Genomic DNA, 19,445 nt, shown 5'->3' on the forward strand with positions numbered 1-19,445 from the left:
AAGTGGCTGTTTGTGGAGGCGGCTGAGGCCTCGGCTGCCTTTGCCTAGGCTGCTGGCGCTGTGCTGGGCGGCTAGGTCTCTGTCTACCTGCTGGAGGGTAGTATCTTCGTTGGCGATAGTAAGGCCGTCGAGTGTCTCTTCTTGGAAACTTTCGAGAAGAGGCCTGCGACTCCTGAGGCTGAGACGACAATTGCTTTAAAGTCTCTGAGTGGTCCTTAAGTGTCGCTACCGCTTCTTTTATCTTGTCTCCGAAGAGATTATCCCCTAAGCATGGTAGATCAGACAAATGATCTTGGACTTCTGGGCGAAGATCCGATGCCTTCAGCCATGCCCATCGTCGTGCCGCTATAGCTGATGCTGACAACCTTGCTGCTGTCTCAAAACAGTCGTAAGTGGCCCTGACTTCGTGTTTCCCCGAGTCAAGGCCTTTATGTACCAGTGCTTGAAATGCCTCTTGGTATTGATCTGGTAGGGCCAGAGAAAGCTCCTGAACCTGTTTCCAAAGGTTCCTTTGATATTGGTTCATGTACAGCTGGTAAGATGTAATTTTTGATACCAGCATGGAACCCTGGAAAACTTTTCTGCCTAGGCTGTCCAATAACCTACTGTCTTTCCCAGGCGGCACTGAAGCATGAGATTTCTGTCTCTTCGCCTTCTTTTGGGCGGATTCTACCACCACTGATTGGTGGGGCAATTGTGGTCTTTGGAATCCCGGAGTTGGCTGTACTAAGTACGTGGCCTCAGCTCTTTTATTAACCGGGGAGACAGAACTTGGATGCTCCCAGATTCTGTGTTGAAGTTCCTGTAAGACTTCATGAACTGGGATTGCTAACATCTCCTTTGGAGGGTCTACAAACTGTAAGACTTCCAAAGTCTTTTGTCTCTGATCCACCTCTGTTTGTATAGGGAATGGAATAGTAGCAGCCATTTCCTTAACAAAGTTTGTGAAGGAGAGGTCTTCCGGTGGAGACTTTCTGTGATCCTCAGTTGGAGATGGTTCTGAGAATAAATCTTCTTCTGAAGAGTATTCTGAATTGGAATCATCCGGTTCCTGCTGTGGCCTGGGATAAGGAACTGACGGTCTTACAGGCGAGTGTGGCCTAGGGGGCCCCGGCACCCCTGAAGGGCCTGGAAGTGGATCCTGCGGTGCTTGCCTTGTCAGGATTTCCAGTAGTGTATCCAATTTGTTAAAAACTGGGTGCAAAATGGGAACATCCTCCTGAGGAACCGGTGTTGGCATCAGCCTTCTTGGTGAGGGCACCGGCATGGGCATCGGTGGCACCGAAGACGGAATCGGAGGAGGCGTATGAGGTAACGGTGAATGCACCGGGGTTGGAATCGATGTCGGTTCCCGCGGCATCGTCGATGACCCCGGAATCGTTTGTGCGGAGATGGGCATCGATGGTTGTGGAATCGGCATCAATGGCGGAATTGCGTCTCGGAGAGCCTGTTGCACCGCTTGACGTATGAGCGAGTCAAGTTCCACTCGCACAGCTGGTGAAAACAGAGCAGCTGTGGAGGGAGGCGGTGTTGGCGATGCCGATTCCTCCTCAGGGCCCTGAGGAGGTTCGGAACCCGGCACCGATATCGGTGGGGATCGCCCGTCAGTAGGCCTTGGAGCCTCTGCTTCCGTCCGGGTTTTCTTAGCTGGAGAGGCCGTACCTGTGGTAGTGTCTCCGGACACCGACTCCCGCCGCAGTCGATGTCGATGGCGATGCTTCTCAGGCTGTTTGTCGCTTCCTGAAGTGGATGCCTTCGATGAAATCGACGGGGATGGAGTGGAAGCGTCCCCCGCAGCCGGAAGTTTCTTTTTTAATAGCAGCTGCCGAACCGAGGCCGATGGCGAAGATTGAGCCGAAGTTGACGGTCTTGGCAGCAGCTGGACTGAAAAAAGCTGCTCCATCTTCTCGGCCCTTAGGCGCCGACCCTTTGTGGTCATTTCAGCACAAGATGAACATGCCTGAATGTTGTGATCCTTGCCTAGGCAAAGAACACACTCAAAATGCGGGTCGGTAATAGACATTGTTCTATTACAATTCGGGCACTTTTTAAACCCGGAGGCCATGGCGCCGGACAGCCGTCGACGGCGAAAGCCCGAATTTTATCGTTCCCAGCCGGGAATCGAAAAAGAAAAGTTACCAGCCGGTAACAAATGGGAAAAACCCCTTCGGTGAGTATAATTTTTGTCGAAATTTTCCGTTTTTTGGAGATGAAAATTCACCTCAGACTCCAATCAAACCACGAGGCTAACCGCTTCGCGGAAAAAAGAAGACTGAAGAGAGACCCCTGTGGCAGGGAATATCATGACATGCTGGGCATGCTCAGTAGGCACTCCGGTGCCATTCAAAAGTTTCATAGAAACTTTTAAAGAAGTTTTCCGTACATAGGGCTCCATTACTGATGTCACCCATATGTGAGGACTAGCATCCTGCTTGTCCTGGGATAAGAAATTAAACACCCACATGCTTTGGAAGAATAAAAGAACCCTGTACATCAAACGAATATCTATTGCAAAGATTCAATTAAGAACCAGGTTACCCTGAGGCAAGAATGCATATGAGAATACTAAGCCAAACTTGGGCATTAAAACATTCACTTTGTAAATTATTATAAAGATAGGTGTTTTTGTACTGGGAAAGGGGCTCTCTTGCTTCCTTCCCCCCTCTGTCAAGGTGGGAATCTGTGTGCTAGCTCATTCATTTGATAAAGTCTACTGCACAAACACTTGCCTTCTGTCATTATTATATTAATCCCACTACCCCTTAGAAATGGACCCAGACAGCCCAGTTCTTCCATTAAGTGAACTAGGCAGTCACCTAAGGTGCCAATATTGGGGGAAGGGGGGGGGGCAGCAAAAACCTCCAGGAGCTGCCTACTCACTTTGAAGGAACTACAAGAGAAAAAGCAAAGAATGCCAGATAGAGATGGGAGATGGAGATACAGAAACTGAATGGGAAGGAGGTTATGCAGAAATGGTGCTGGGCAGATGAGGGTAGAGTGAAGAGAGGGGAAGAGAGAAAGACTTTTCAGACTGTAGTATGGGAGCTTTTGAATTCTCACAGGCAGCCTTGTAAGGTCTTGAAATCTTATGTACTAAAATATAATTTTTATTGGTCTTTTAAGAAAGATAAAAACCTCTACAAAAACTTCTGGTATTCTGAATCAAGCTATAGCACAGCCAGTGAAATTTAAAATTTTCTTCCAAAAATAATTTCTGCAGTGTCAGTTGGTGGCATACTACCAAGCAGGAAACACATGAAGTACAGTAAACAAAGATTTACTAGTCATGGGTATATAATTTAAAAATATAATCTGAAGCATCTCTGATCTAGAAGCTTTGGAAGATCAAAACTGAAAAGTAATGAAGAGGTGGCATTTACAGAAGAGGAGACTAAACCATCTTGGAATGGATGGGTCCTGATTCACAGTTACCACTTCTGACCATTCCTGCAGGATTTTCACCCCTCTATAGTTCTGAGCATGCTCAGACTGATGATCACTGCTATTTTAGAGCACTCTCTGGGAGGAGAGATTGAACTGAGCCACATTAATTGCTGGGAAACAAGAGGGCCAAACTCAACAGGGAGGAAAGCTAGGAAAAGGTAATGAAAGAAAGTTAGTGAAGAAAAGATAAACAAGAAAAGGAGATGAAAAGAGGGAGGAACTATGGAAGTCAGGCTCATACACAGTGTCACAATACAGCAAGATCATATTCTTCTCACATTCCAGAAAGTGATTTGCTGTACCAGAACCGATTGATTTTATTTTGGGACTTTTATTCTGGTGGAGTGCAACTACTTGGCACTGTGTGGGCAACTGCAGGAAAAAGCTACAGCTACCGCAGCTAATCATTCAGTATACAACCATCCAGTACACAAACACGTGCTACTGCTTCACATGTTACCAAAGTGCCTGCTGAGACAGGAAACAGAGAGAGAATGAACGTTAAAGAGGGCAGAAAACATTATACAGTTCTGGCCCAGTGGCAGGATACAAAATATTTTTCTGCTATAGCTGCTGTTTCCCCCAGGATTATACAGAGATTTTCCTGTTCATTCTCTTGTGTGAAGTCTTATTTTCTCTGTCAGCTCTGGGAAATGTGCATTTCTGATACCTTTGTATTACACAGTACAAGCATTTCTATTTCTCCAGTGTTACACTGCATGTGGTATCTGGATTCTTGGGGCGGGGCGGGGGGGGGATTTCAATTTTTGTCTTCAATACCCATTTATATTTCTAACATGTGGTCACTTATTCTGCAATTGGCAAGCCTATAGTACGTATGTGACTGTGATTCTGCTAGCAGGTATTTTCTGTAGAGACCTCTAGCAGTTCAGTTTTGTTTTTCTTTTCACATCTGCCCTTGCCAATAAGAAATGTATTAAGTGTCCTGGGGTCTGTTGTAATATTTGCAATGCTGCCTTTTCATAGGTAGGGTTGTTGCTGTTAAACTTGGTAGTAAGTGCTATGATACGGTAGGGCAGGGTAGTCATTCTCTTAACTCTGGAGGAAAGGCTTCCCCACACATCTGATAGTTATCAAAATGAAATGCAGTTGTGAGAACTCGCTGAGACTGAGCAAGAGCAACATCCTGTGACGGCAGGCAAAGCAAGTTTTGTAGGGGAAAAGGGACATCAACATCAATATTTTCTGCTACTGAAAACCTTGATTCTTCTAGCACTCATGTGAACTTGTCTATTTTATTTAAAATCTATATTTTTGCCTCATTCAAAATTTGTTCTAGGTAGATTACATGTTAGCAACATAAACATTCAGATTTAAACAAGTAGATTGGTTTATAATGTTTTATGATACCTAACAATTGCAGATGCTATACACACAAACCTTAATAGGAAAATGAGATTTGCCATATTGGATCAGACCAAAGGTCCATCAGGCCCAGTATCCTATTTCCAGTCACCAATCCAGATCACAAGTAACTGGCAGGATCCCAAAAGGTCAACAGATTCCATGTTGTTTAACCCAGGGATATAAGCAGTGATTTCCTCAAGTCCACCTTGTTTATGGACTTTTCTTCCAGGAATTTGTCCAAACCTTTTTTAAAACCCAGCTACACTAACAGTTTTTACCACTGCATCTGGCAACAAATTTCAGAGTTCAATTATGCGTTGAATATAAAAAAATAATTTTCTCCTATTTGTTTTAAATGTATTATCTAGTAACTTCATTGCATGATCCCTAGTTTTTGTACATTTTGAAAGAGTAAACAACCAATTTGTGTTTACTCATTCCACTCATTATTTTACAGATCTCAGCTGTCTCTTCTCCAGGCTGAAGAGCCCTAACCTCTTTAGTCTTTGTTCACATGGAAATCATCCTATCCCTTTATCTTTATCATTTTGGTCCCTTTTCTCTGTATTTATTTTTTTTTTTTTAATTCCACTATATCTTTTTTGAGATTATGACGACAAGAACAAAATTCTCAAGGTTTGGTCTTAGCATGGAGCAATACAGAGATATTATGATATTCTCTGTTTTATTCGTCATTCCTTTCCTAATTGATAACATTCTATTTGCTTTCTTGACCACTGCCACACACTAAACAGAGGATTTCAACATATTATCCACATTGATGCCTAGATCCTTATCCTGGGTGGTGACTTCCAATGTGGAACCTTGCCTCGTTCAGCTATAAATTGGGTTACTCTTCCCCTATGTGCATCACTTTCCACATGTCCCCATTAAAGGTAATTTGCCATTTGGATGCCTAGCCTCCTAGTCTCGAAATATCCTCTTGTAATTTCTCAAAATCTTCTCGTGATTTAACAAATTTGAATAATTTTGTTTCAGCAAATCTGATCACCTCACTTGTTCCCATCTCTAGGTCATGTCTGTGTATCAGTATCCAGATCATGGAAGTCGGGGCCCTCTGTTGTCGACTGAATCCAATTCCTCTTTTCCCCCTGCCCTCTAAGCAAGGAATAATTAAAGTTGCATTAAAAGCCTCAAAGCATATTGGTTAAGGATAGTAATCTCCAATGCTTCTGCTAGGTTTAGTAACCACCATACCAGCAAGTTACCCCCATGCACGCTTATCTCATTTCCATTCTCTGTCCTTATAGAGATCCACAGTGTTTAGCCCATGCTCCTATGTATTCTTTGACTGTTTTTTCATCACCATCTCCTCTGGAAGGGCATTCAGACCTCCACCACCCTCTTCGTGAAGAGAGAAAACTAAGCAAAACTAGGAAAAATGTTTTTCTATAAGGGGCCAACTTTGTGGAACTCAATATCCAGTAAAATTCATACAATCACTGATTGTTTCCATTTTTGTAAACATTCTAAGGCATGGTTTTTTGCTTTAGCGTATAAATGAAAAAATGAAGCTGTATAGAACCTGTAGATTTTGAGAGGGGTTTCCTTGTGTTTTAAATCTGATTTGTTAATTAAATGATATTTTTAATGTTTATATTTAATGTTATTTAGGTTATGTTTTGACTATATGATTTGGGTTTTAATTATGTATTTGTATGTTTTGCTACTGTAAACCAACCCAGAACCTCAGTGAATTGGGCAGTATATAAATTAGAGAAATACATACATATGACAGGCCAAAATTTAAGCTATGGCAAAAAAAAAAAATAAAATGCAGAAAGTTTGCAAACCCATTTGCTTGCACAATGTTTGGATAACTTATCTTTTGTCCAAGATTTGAATTTCCTGCAACATCAGGAAGGAAAAGCATTCCAAAGAAAATACTGTGCAGGCAAACTCTTGTGCAAAAGCCACAACCAGACCCTGTCTAAAAGTGCTACATTTAATAATCAAGTAAAAGTCTCATGGCATTTTGTACAAGCTTTTCCACATACAGTAATATTTTATTTACTGAACATATTTTCCTCATCCCTATTTATCATAGCACATTCAATCTGTTGACAGTCAAATAAAATAAGCCATTTCATTCCATGCTGGCCTCGATTTCTTAAAATTCTAAGGAAAAAAGAATAGTGGAAAAGATAACTGTCCTCAGCAAAGTGACGGCAATAAAAGTCTCAAGATCAGGCAAGTTTAATAAAGGCACATAAAGCTTAGTCAAGTCGCTTAACGTAAACTCCCATCCCAAAATTCAAATGGCAGTTTTCAGGTCTGTTGGTACAAGGTGCTTCCCACAGCATGTCCCCTTGAAAATGCACCAGCGTAAGGCAAGTGTAAATTATGCACTGGAAAGTGCACGTGGTGATTTCCAAATGAAACCACCACATACCATTCCTTCCCCCAACCTAACCCTGTCCCCCTTTTACTAACATTGAGGTTGGGGGGGTTGAAAATTCAAAAAAGCTGTTTTATGAGGGTAAACATATTTCTGCCTAAGTAAAAGCCTTTGAAAATTCTCTTCCTCAAGGCATCTTGGAGCAGACTTACATAAAAAGATAACCAAGGAAAAGCAGGACTCATACTACTATACTACTGCTTATCACTAAAGCATAACTGTATCCCCTCCATGATTTGAAAATCAATGCATGATCTGAAAGTTATTTTGTGTAACTTTTCCCCCCAGATGAATAAAATCCATTGGATAGAAAGCTAAAGCAGAAAGATTGCAGTACTAGAGAAAGACCAATGCCAGCTTTGTCAAGCGAGTATCAGTTATGTCAAGATTTAGCTACTTAAAAAAGATGTAGGTCCACACTTATTTCTTCCATATACATTTATTTATCCTCTGAATTTCCAAATTTGACTATCTGTTCAACTGAGTCAACTTTTATATACAAGACCACATAAGTTATTCTGCAATGAGGATTACAGAGCTCAACTGAAGAGAAAAAGAAAAAAAACCTTCCGAATCACTGGGCTCTTGGATCACAAATTTGGATTTACTTTTCTCCAAAACATTTCTATAAAGTAGTTTCCAGCAAGGGAAGCGCTATGCCTCATGTACCACACTAATCAAAGATAAGCAAGCACGGATCTATTAAATTACATCAGCAGATTATTAGGGACGGGATTTATTTTTCCACAAATACATACTCACCATGGGGCTACTGAAGGCTACATGTCTACACCGTGGTATGTTATTAACTCCATCTCCTTCCCTACTTAGAGCTGGATTGCTGTCAGATAGATTATTCAAAGTCTTGCAGCTCGCAGGCCTGCTTAATGCTCCGCAGCAGTTGTGTGTCTTCTGTCTAGTAATGTTGCTCAGAAGGCCACATGCAGCATCAGTTGAATCTTCATCTTGAGAGTCCATCTCTTGGTAGGTTTCAAGCCTCTTCGCTACAGATAGAAAATACTACTTTAAAAACATTTTTTTTGCATAAAACAATCACTTCCTGAGTATCTATTATTACTAGGATATTTAGGTACAGCCAAAAATTGGAGGTCATGTAAGAAATAATAAATAGGACCTCTGTACCTTAATACAATGCAAATTATAGAAACATTATGACAGAAAAAATATTTTTACAGCCTATCTAGTCTGCCCATCCACACCAGCTATTCAGCTTTACAATCCCTACCACTCCCTCCAAGATCCTCTATGTTTATCTCATGCTTTTTTTTAATTCAGATATCATCCTGGTCTCCACCACCTCCACAGGGAGGCTGTTCCATGCATCCACTATCCTCTCTGTAAATAAATATTTCCTTAGATTACATGCTATTTCAACCTTTTCCCATAATCCTTCATTCTAAAGCCTCTTTTCCTTTGAAAGATGCACAGTTGCAAGCCATGTGTCACAGCCTGTAGCATATCACTCCTTATCCAAGACAGTTTTTGTCACCTTTCTTCAGTGCACTCTACCATTCTGGATAGCAGAGCATGCAAGATCCCTATTTTAGTTCACACCTAGCACTTTTCCTCTCCTATATCCAAACCCCTAGATTCCGTAATATTTTAATCAATCACCAATACCAGCACAGCTGCTACCTAAACATCTGTCCTGCCTGATTTCCCTCCCCTCCCCCTGTGGCCTTTCTGAATTGTGCCCAGCCACCACCAGACCCACTGCACTGACTTGGTCAACATAAGCAGCATACAGCCCTGCCAGAGAGAACTGGCTACCTGAGCACCTGCAGTTTCGTTAGGACTTCCATTTCTTTATTATACTTGCAGCTTAGCTTCTAAACAATTTTATCAATGAAAAGAGCCTGCCACACAGATATGGTTAAGTGAAGGCCTCTATTTTTACTAAGACTTTTAGTTACAGAAGTAGTTCTTGATATTACTTGTATACTACCAGTTAGTTCTGGCTGCAAATTCTTCCACTATCATTTTATTTTTTTGCAATAAAAGATCCTTTGTGCTTATCCCATTCCTTCTTAAACCTCTAATACCATTTTAGCCTCCACCATATACTCTAGGAGGGCATTCCACACATTCATTACCCTTTCTATAAAAAATATATATATTCCTCAATACTGCTTCAGAACGTACCCTCTCAAAGACTCATATCATGAGCCCTTATTTATTTATCTATATTACTAGGCAGATTACAACCAAGTACTCATAAAACTGCAGAAAATTGAAAAATCATTTAAAAAAATACAAAACATAAGACATAAAAACACCTTGCTTTTCACTGAAAAAGGTTTGGTTGTTGTACACTAATACCATCTTTCAGGTACATGAATGTCTAGCATATCTTCTAACTTGCCTCTTCTTTAGGATACACAAGACTTCTCACAGTGATTCTGCCGAAGACCCCACACATTGTTTTGGTAGCTCTTCTCTGGATTGCCTCCACTCTACATCCTTCCAGAGGTTCAACCTCCAGAATTGGACAATACTCCAGGAAAGGTCTCGCCAATGATCTGTATACTAGCATTATCACTTTCTTTATTCTACTAGTTATGCCTCTCCCTACATAACCCTACATTCATTTGACTCTGGCCACCAATTTATCGCACTGTTTTGCTACCCTGAATTCAGCAAATATAATTATCCTGAGGTCTTTTTCCTGTTCTGTAGGCATCTAATCTCTTACTTATATCCCATCCATTTAGTCCCACAAACCCACCCAGAGTGACTTATTACAAATAGAAATACAAATTAAAAATTACAAGATACAATCTATTAAAAATTAAATTCATAAATATATATATATACACACACACACACACAATTCAAAGAAACAATTCATAAGCAATGCATAAACAGTTGGATTACTTGCTCACCATCATGCACCTCTCATTTGAATTTCTATACCCAAAATGCAAAATTCTGCATTTTTTAGTATTGAAACTTAACTGCCAAGCAGTCAGCCATTCCACAAGCTTTCTTAGATCACTTCTTAAACAGTTTATTCCCACAGATGTGCTTACTCTGTTGAAGATGTTAGCATCATCCAAAAAAGGTACATTTTTCCTTCTAACTCCTCTACCCTATTGCTCATAAATACTGAACAAAACTGGCCCCAGGACAGATCCCCAAGGCACTCCTCACATTATGTTACATTTTTCAGAGTGAACTCTTTACCACTATGCTCTCTCATCTATCCCTTGGTTTCTGATCCATTCAACCATTTTAGGTCCTACTCCTAGAATGCTTGTATAAGTATGAAACGTTTAGCTGAAATCTAAGTATACCACCACAACCAGCATCTGCCCACTATCCAATTCTCTCATCATTTGATTAGAGAAATCAGATTTGTTCAACACAATCTCCATCTGGTAAAAATGATGCTGCCTCAGATTCCGCAACTCACTGGATTAAAAATGCTTCACTATCTTTTTCCTTTATCATCACTGAATTTAGCTTAATCAGCCTGTAATTTCCAACTCCCTCCTCATTACCATTTTTATAATAAAAAAGGGACATCTGGCCTTCTACAGCTGCATGGAATCACTCCCTTCTCCAAAGATCTATTGAATGGATCCTTTAGCGGACCCAACAGAACCTCTCTGAATTTCTTTCATCTCCTTGGAAGCAACCTGTCTGGCCCTATGTTTTTGTCCATTTTTAGTTTTTCTAGTTCCACACAAACCCCCTCTTCCATAAATGGTGCATCTATCCTGTCACCTTGCCAATAAATCCCTTCTTCAGTGAATACTGTACAGAAGTGCAGTATGTATTTAGTTTTTATCTTGTCCTCCTCCAGTCTTTTGCTCAGCCTTAAATCCTCTGCACTTCTTCCTTTCACTGACAAATCTGAAAAAGAAATCTGACACCTCGCCTTACCCATTTAGCTATCTTTTCTTCCACTCGTGCCTTGGCCATCCTACTTTCCTTGCCTCTTTGCCAGATATTCTTCCCTGTGCTCCTCTTTCCGAGATCCCTTGCACTTTTGAATGTTACATTTTTTTGCTTTTACTTTTTCAGCCACCTTTTTTGAAAACCATATGAATCTATTTTCTTCTTACTTGCATTTTCTTAACATTTATTGCTCTACCACTCCTTTTAGTTTAGCCAACTTCCTTCCACTTCACCTACATCCTCTCATCCTGCCACCACCTGCTTATATGTACTTCTCCATTTTACTAAAAGTTGACATTTGTGATATCCAGGACTTTGAACTTTGCATGACTCCTCTTCATCTTGGTTATTATATCAGACCATGCCATCTGATGGACAGGTGTTCAGGAAGACATTAGAAATGCTTTCTCCATTTAATTAAAAAGTCTAATATCATCCCTTCCCTCATCGATTCCATTGTTATTTATCCAAGAAAAACCTCTTGAAGGCAGTCTACGATCTCTCTACTTCTAACAGATTCCATAGACATGATACTTCAATCCATCCAGCAAGTTATACTCTCCCATCAACACTACGCCCCTTCCCTTTCATTCCCACTGTTAGCATGTCTTCAAGAAGATCTCTGTCTAGTTCCTCAAACAGAATTGGAGGTCTGTAGACCACAACAGCGTATATTAAATGCCATTTCTCCTATCCAAGATGACCCACAATACCTCCTCCTTTCCCCATGACCCCTGCATTTCAGTAGTTTCAAATTTATGTATTTTTTACATAGACTGCTACCCCTCCCTCTCTTCAATAATCTCTACCCTTCCGAAACAGATTATAGCCTAGAATAGTTTTATCCCATTCACGGGACTTATTGAACCACACTTCTATGATGATATCATCATCAAGGTCTGCCTCTGCCATTAGGACTTGCAGAACTGGAATATTACATAATTTATAAGCATATGTGCTCATAGCCTTTCAGCTAATTCTCCTTGGCTTATCTACAAACCATGTGAAAAACAAAAAGCATTATAAGTTTGTAGAACCAACACAGCATCAGCTCAAATCACATATGAGAGCTGCTATATATATATATATATATATATATATATATATATATATATATATATATATATATATATATATATATTGTTTTGAAAAGATTTTTGTTGCAAATAAAATGACAACACTTGTCTTGCAATGTAACAAGGCTTGAGCAAAGCTGTCTGAGGTAAGCGCAGAGACCCTAATGTCCAAAGCAGTACTTACCTTGTAATCCATGTTTCGATCATCTGCTTCAGGGCGCTTAATCCTCTCTTGTTGCTGCTCACAGATGGTCAACCCTCACAGCATAAAATGCTTGAATGTGCTGATAACCTGAGTAGGAACAGCAGCTGTGCTTGTCGAAGAATTGTACGAAAAAACTTTAAAAAAAAATATAGAAACGTGGACCTAAGAGTTGAAGCAGCTCTCATATGAGACTTGAGCTGATGCTGCGTCAGTCCTAGAAACTTAAAACAGTTTGAGTCTTTTTCTCAGCATTTGCTAGAAATAAATGCCCAGCAAAATAATGCTTTATGATTTTCACATTGTGTGATGAGTTTCCTGGAATTAATAAAAATAGGGCATTGTTTGTGATTTTATCTACACTCGTGTCTCATATTTGCTCCCCTCATCTACCCTGTCGCCCGAAGGTATACTAATAAGCTCTTCACTTTTGTATTTTTCCTCCTACAATCTTCATTTGTTCATCAGGGGTGACAGTTTGAATAAGTTGGCTTTCATCCACAAAGTCAGATGAAAATATGTCTGATAGCTAAGTAAAGGCAATTGCTTTACCAAAAATGAATTTTCTGACATAGTTTAGGAGCTCCTAGTATTGTTGCCACTGTATTTGGCAAGGATTAGAACCATGAGTAAAGAATACAGATTGTTTTTTTTGTCTGCCTGCAGACCGATCTTTTACCTCTAAGCCTCCACATTTGCTTTTACCATCTGCGGCTGTGTTTGTAACTATACTTGGCTCTGCCTCCTGCTGAAATCAACGAAAGCTCAGAGCCTGAAAAATACAAGATGCCTGCCATGGGGCAGCTGGTTGCCACAAAAGGGGCAAGTGCAAGAGGTTCATCCCTTTATGCAAGTAAGTAAGCCATGTGAAAGCTCTATTTAGAATGTTTCACCCTAACCTCCGAGCAAGACAAAGAGATAGACTTCACTTTGAAGGTACCTATTTAGGAAATATTGTATTTTAAAACGGGCTACTTTTTATGTTTTAGTAATTTTTTTGTATGCTATATTGTTACACTATTACTTCATTGCTTCAAAACTGCTCAGAATCTGTGAGAAGAGCAGGGTGTAAATTTAAAACAGACCAAACAAATAGCTTGCTGTCCAATAGGTCATTGCCTTTGTGATGTACTATTTCTCTTACACATCACCACTCATTCCTGTCAAATGCAGGTGTAATACCTACGTCTGGGGCTGGGGGGGGGGGGGGGGGGTAATGACTGGTACTGCAGAGGACTCCTAGTGGCACAGAACCACATTGAATGAATGACTTGCACTCTGAAGAGACTTACTTCCCTTTTAATCCTATAATCTATGTTTCTAGGAAGGTAAATGACATTCTACTCTTATAAGGGATTATGTAGTAAGAAAATATTAAAATCATTTTTCAAGGAAATGCATTATTTTATTAAACTCATGCATCCTCTAGTAGAGCGGTTATCAATCGGAAGGTGTGTCGTGCACTTCCTGGTCTCCTGCTGTTGAAACCTTCCTTTCCTTTGACACAGCAAGATGCACACAATTCTTCGACAAACACTGCTGCTGTTCCTACCTGGGCTATCAGCACATTCAAGCCCAGACAGGAACAGTAGCAGTGTTCGTGGAAACCGGCAACAGAAACATTGCCTTTTCTTCTTCTTGCCCCTGTGCCCTGGAAGAAGAAATGAGGTTCAATAGGTGTGTGGGAAAAGAAAGGGTCATGCTGCTGCCGCCGCTGCAAAGATCAAGCGTTCCAAGGCTCCCTCCACCTCCCGCGATCACAGAAACACTTCAGTCTCCTTTCTGAGGCAGTCTTTCACCGCTGCAGACCCGGGGCAGCTAATCACAGGATTTTCTCGACAGCTGCGAGGCAAGAAATCCCCACAGCCACATTCTCAGTTGACTGCCCCTCTGTTCCGCACCGCGATAATTACAGCACCGGAAAACAGCTGAGTGCTGCTTTCTTACCACTGCAGGCCAAGGGGAGTCACTGCTGCTTCAGTTCCCAGCCTATCACAATTCTGCTTTAATAGCAGAACAGCAGCTGCCCTTCTCAGATGTCCAGTGGAAATTCAGGATGCCTCATGCTGTAGCTGCCATGTGTGCTGGGGTGGGGGGTAAGTGAGTGAGACAGAGAGAGTGAGCCAGCATGTAAGTGTGTGATTGAGACTGTGTTAGAAAAGGCATGCGTGTGAGAGGGAGAGACTGGTCAGAGCAATGACGTGTGTGTGTGTGTGAGAGTGTGTGAGTGAGTGAGACTGGTCAGAGAGGTGACTGATGTGTGTGTGACAGAAAGACTCGTTGGGGAGATGACGATTGGTGGGTCAAAGATAGAGACTGGTTGAGGAGATGACTGGTGTGTGAGAGACAAACTGTGTGCGTGCGTGACAAACTAGTCATGGGCCCTCAGAAAGAGGGCCATGAGGACAGAGCTTCAGAAGTCCTTGCTACTTCTGGTGTGTGCTATTGGCCAGCAAGGGAAAGGAGCAGGAGAGTTACTGGAGAAGGTAAGTAAAGGTGGATTTTTAAGTTTATCTTTCTTGATTGACTGCCATTTTAATTATTGGGTATTATGTGATGTGTCTGCTGTTTGAAATATTTTATTGGTGCTTGGAGAATTTTTAATAATATTGATAAGTTTATGTTATTCTATTTGGCAGTTTTGAAATATTTATTATATTTATTCTAGTTTTAGAATTATTTTATATTTCTTGAGGAATGTATTAATAGAAATGTGTAGACAAAAACTGAACTGAAAACAGGAAGAAGCCAGACAGTGTATGCAGTGCAACAATGGAAAAACAAAAACATTAACTTGATGGTCACTTTATTCTGATTTGGTGAGGGTCTGTCTGTGTTGTGTGTGTGACCCAGATAAGGGTATTCTGTAAGCTTGTAGTTTCTGTATAGGGATATATAGCAGCTTGGCTTATTCTGTTTTCCTACTAGGTGGTGTATTGATGTTTAAAGTCTGGTTTTAAATATTTGTAGCATTGCCTTTTCATAGGTAAGGTTGTTACTAGTGAGTGCATTCCATAATGCAGGTGTAACTTTTTGCACATTAGTTTGTGTACATTATTGCAGATCCTGGGAGTCTGTTAGGGGCTATATTTCTGTTTCCATTTCTCCAATTTTGTATTGCATGCAAAGTGGCTTTTTTGGATTTCCATTCCAGTTTCTGTTTCCATATTTGAAACTGGTGAAGGTCAATTCTATATGTATGACTAAGGTGAGGTATTTTACTAGACATTTGTAATAATCTTGCTTGTTGTGTTTTCTCAATAGGACATGCATTGATGGTAAATTACTGTCTTTTCATAAGCAGGGCTATTGTGCCTGGTAGGAGATTGAATTTTATGTTGCTGTAACTGAGATGACGTCAGAAATATCTTTTTTGTATGGTGAATTGTAGAGGAAATGTCCTAGTTCTGCTCTGGACTCATTGTTGGGGGATCAGGGCGGTTCCTGTAGATGCAGAGTATATGTTTACATTTAGCCCATAATGTCATGTGTTCAGTGTGTCACACATGTGAGAACCATCTGTCAGGTGTGTCCCAACAGAAAAAAGGTTGAAAACCACTGCTCTAGTAAATATATCCCTAACCTTTTACATTTACAGTACATCAGACATTTGCAATGTCTAATATAGTAACATACTAATCAACGATAGAAAAAGACCCAAGTGATCCATCCAGTTTCCCTAGCAAGCTTTATTTATTCATTCTCTTAATTTATTTTTATTCTATTAAGGGTAGTAACTGCTGCTCTGTGCAGTTTAACCCTATGCCTTCTGTTAAGGGTGGTTTAGTTTAGCAAAAATGTATATACTGCACACTTCAATAGATTTCAAAGCGGTTTACAAGCATAAAAACAAAACATAAAACTGCTAAACGATAATTTATTTATTTATTTATAGCTTTTATATACTGAAGTTCAAGTAACAGGGTTACTTATCAGTTCGGTTTACATTCAACAAGCACGCGAACAATGACAACAATTGTCTTACATTGAACAGGGAATCGAACAACTTGGATGAACATAACTTGGAAGAACCAGAGAAATAAAGAGTAATAGTAGCTGGACTTGTGGGGTATCAAGCCTGCAGGTGGGGGAGGGATGGCTGAAGTGGGGGGAGGGAAAGGTGAAACTATCGATTTATTAATAAATGGGAAGTATACTTAGGGGAAGGCCCTGGGTGAGGGCAGTCCGAGAAGCTGTGGATGGTCCGTGATGTTATGGGAAAGCTTGGCAGAAAAGAAATGTCTTTAGTCTTTTTTTAAACGTGTTTGTTCCAGCCTGAGGTCCAATGGGAGCGAATTCCACTGTTTGGGGCCAGCCGTGGAAAGAGCTCTTTTTCTTAAAGAGGTTTTAATAGATGGAGCCTGTAGGGTACCTCTTTGCGCTAGTCTAAGCGGGCGGGAAGAGGTGTGAAGTTGAAGAGGCATTTTGAGGTCCAGTGGGGTGATGTTGTGAATGGCTTTATGGATGATTGATAAAAATGTATAGAGTATTCTAAATTTGACTGGGAGCCAATGGAGATTCTTTAGAATTGGTGTTATATGGTCTCTTTTGTTGGACTTTGTAAGAATCCTAGCTGTTGCATTTTGTAACAACTGTAGAGGCTTTAGGGAGTTGTCTGGAAGGCTGTGAAGAAGTGAATTACAATAATCGATTTTTGAGAAAATGACCGATTGTAAAACTGATCTGAAATCATAGAAGTGGAGGAGGGGTCTTAGTCTTTTTAAAACTTGGAGTTTATAGTAGCACTCTTTTACCGTGTTGTTGTTGAAACCTGTGTAGCTCAGTTGGTTATCCATGACAACACCTAGGTTTCTGACCCTAGGGGAAAAGGTTGGAAGCGTCGTAGAATGTGAAATGTTTAGCGGAAAGTTGCCATCCTGTGTGATCAGTAGGTACTCTGTTTTGTCTGTGTTGAGAATCAAGTTGAGGTTTGAAAGGATGTTGTTGATGGAAAGAAGACAGGAATTCCAGTGAAGAATGGATTCATGCAGAGAGTTGGTAATCGGTATGAGGATTTGGACGTCATCTGCGTAAATGTAGTGTGTTAGCTTAAGCTTGGAGAGGAGTTGACAAAGCGGGAGAAGATAGATGTTAAATAGTGTTGGGGATAGTGAAGACCCTTGAGGGACTCCTAGGGTGGAAATGAATGGAGAAGATTCTTTGCTGTTGATTTTGACTCTGTAATATCTATTCTGGAGGAAGGATTTAAACCAATTCAGGGCTGTGTTTTTGATGCCGATTTCCGTTAACCTATCAATAAGACACCCATGGTTCACTGTGTCAAATGCGGCCGATAAGTCGAGGAGGATGAGCAAGCAGGGCTGCTTTTTTTCAAGGTTCAAGAGAATGTTGTCTGATAGTGATAGGAGGAGGGATTCTGTATTCCGGGATTTGCGGAAACCTAGTTGTGCCGGGGAGAGGAAACCATAACAAATTCAATCATTGCTTTATAAAGGCCTTTCCAAAAAAGTTTCCAAAAAAGTTTTAAGTGCCTTTTTAAAAGATGTTACACAAGACATAGCTCTTAACTCATCAGGGAGAGAATTCCACAGAATTGGTCCTGCTACTGAAAAAGCCCTCTCTCTAGTGATGTTTAAATGGGTCGATTTCAAGGGTAGGATTTCAAGGATGTTCTTAGGTGCCAATCTTAAAAGACCTGGATGGTCTATATAGTTTCAAAATAGAGCTGAGCTAGCTGAGATGCTCTGAATTTACATATTAAAAAGTAACGGCTAACTTATAAAGTATCCACCATTTAATGAGGAGCCAATGTAGGTAAAACAACACAGGTGTTATGTGGTCTCGCATTTTAGCACCAGACAAAATACACACTGTGGCATTTTGCACCAACTGGAGAGGATGGATGGAATTGTATGGGAGACTCACATATACTGTGTAATAACTGCCGCTCAGTGCAGGTTACCCCCCACCCCCCATCTTCATTTCCATTCTTTAGCCATTAGGGATCCTCTGTGTTTATCCCGAGTTCTTTTGAATTCCATTACAATTTTCATCTTAACTACTTCTTTCGGGAGGGCGTTCTATACATCCACCACCCTTTCCATGAAGAAATATTACCTGATGCTCTTCCTAAGTCTACGCCTTTGGAGCTTCATACTATGAACCCTTAGCTCTACAGCTTTTCTTACATTGGAAGAGACTTTATTCCTGTGCATCATTCAAGTATTTAATACCCTTCAAGTATTTAAACCTCTCTGAAATTAACTCCTACCCCACTGCAATATCTATCTCACAACATGCTCGAGACCTAGGCATCATCACTGATGACCAACTAAACCTAAAAAAATTCATTAGCACCACTATAAAAGAATTCTATTATAAACTCCATATTCTAAAGAAACTAAGACCTCTCCTCCATTTCAACGACTTCCGCACTGTCCTTAAAGCCACTATTTTCTGCAAAATTGATTATTGTAATGCCCTAATTCTAGGCCTCCCCAAAGCCACCATCAAACCTCTACAAATGCTTCAAAACTCTGCTGCCAGAATCCTCACTAATACTCGTAAAAAAGACTATATCACCCCCATCCTCAGAGATCTCCACTGGCTCCCAATCTCATTCCGAATTCTCTACAAGACGCTCACAATTATACATAAAACCCTTCACAACCAAAACATGCACTGGCTAAACAACTCCCTTCACTTCCACACCTCTAGCAGACCCACCAGATCATCTTACAAGGGAACCCTACATACACCATCTCCTAGCCTCACTCATCTGATCTCAATGAAAGAACGTGCTCTATCCATTGCAGGACCATCTATCTGGAACTCAATGCCCCCTGACCTGTGCCAAGAACACTACACCCAGAAATTTAAAAAAAAATTGAAAACCTGGCTTTTCAAGTAGGCATTCACATAACTCCACCCACACATTTACTCCTCTTCCACATTGCATAAAATAATGCTACTCTAAGAACCTTTTTACACAATTGTTGCATCCGGACTATCTATGGACCCTACCCTTTAACTTAATGCCTTTCCAAATATCTAT

At 40.7% G+C, this 19,445-nt stretch overlaps 1 protein-coding gene across 6 annotated transcripts in view; it reads right to left on the minus strand.

The window, feature by feature from the left end:
• Positions 1–19,445, minus strand: part of ATP10D (ATPase phospholipid transporting 10D (putative)) — a 363,249-nt gene that overhangs the window by 143,194 nt on the left and 200,610 nt on the right. For all 6 annotated transcript variants that reach the window (XM_029588247.1, XM_029588237.1, XM_029588263.1 and 3 more), the window contains one exon: positions 7,994–8,235. In XM_029588247.1, coding sequence (XP_029444107.1) covers positions 7,994–8,235 — 242 coding nt within the window. The remainder of the gene's footprint in view (positions 1–7,993; positions 8,236–19,445) is intronic.

Source organism: Rhinatrema bivittatum, chromosome 1 (assembly GCF_901001135.1).
Source record: "Rhinatrema bivittatum chromosome 1, aRhiBiv1.1, whole genome shotgun sequence".
Classification (NCBI taxonomy): domain Eukaryota; kingdom Metazoa; phylum Chordata; class Amphibia; order Gymnophiona; family Rhinatrematidae; genus Rhinatrema; species Rhinatrema bivittatum.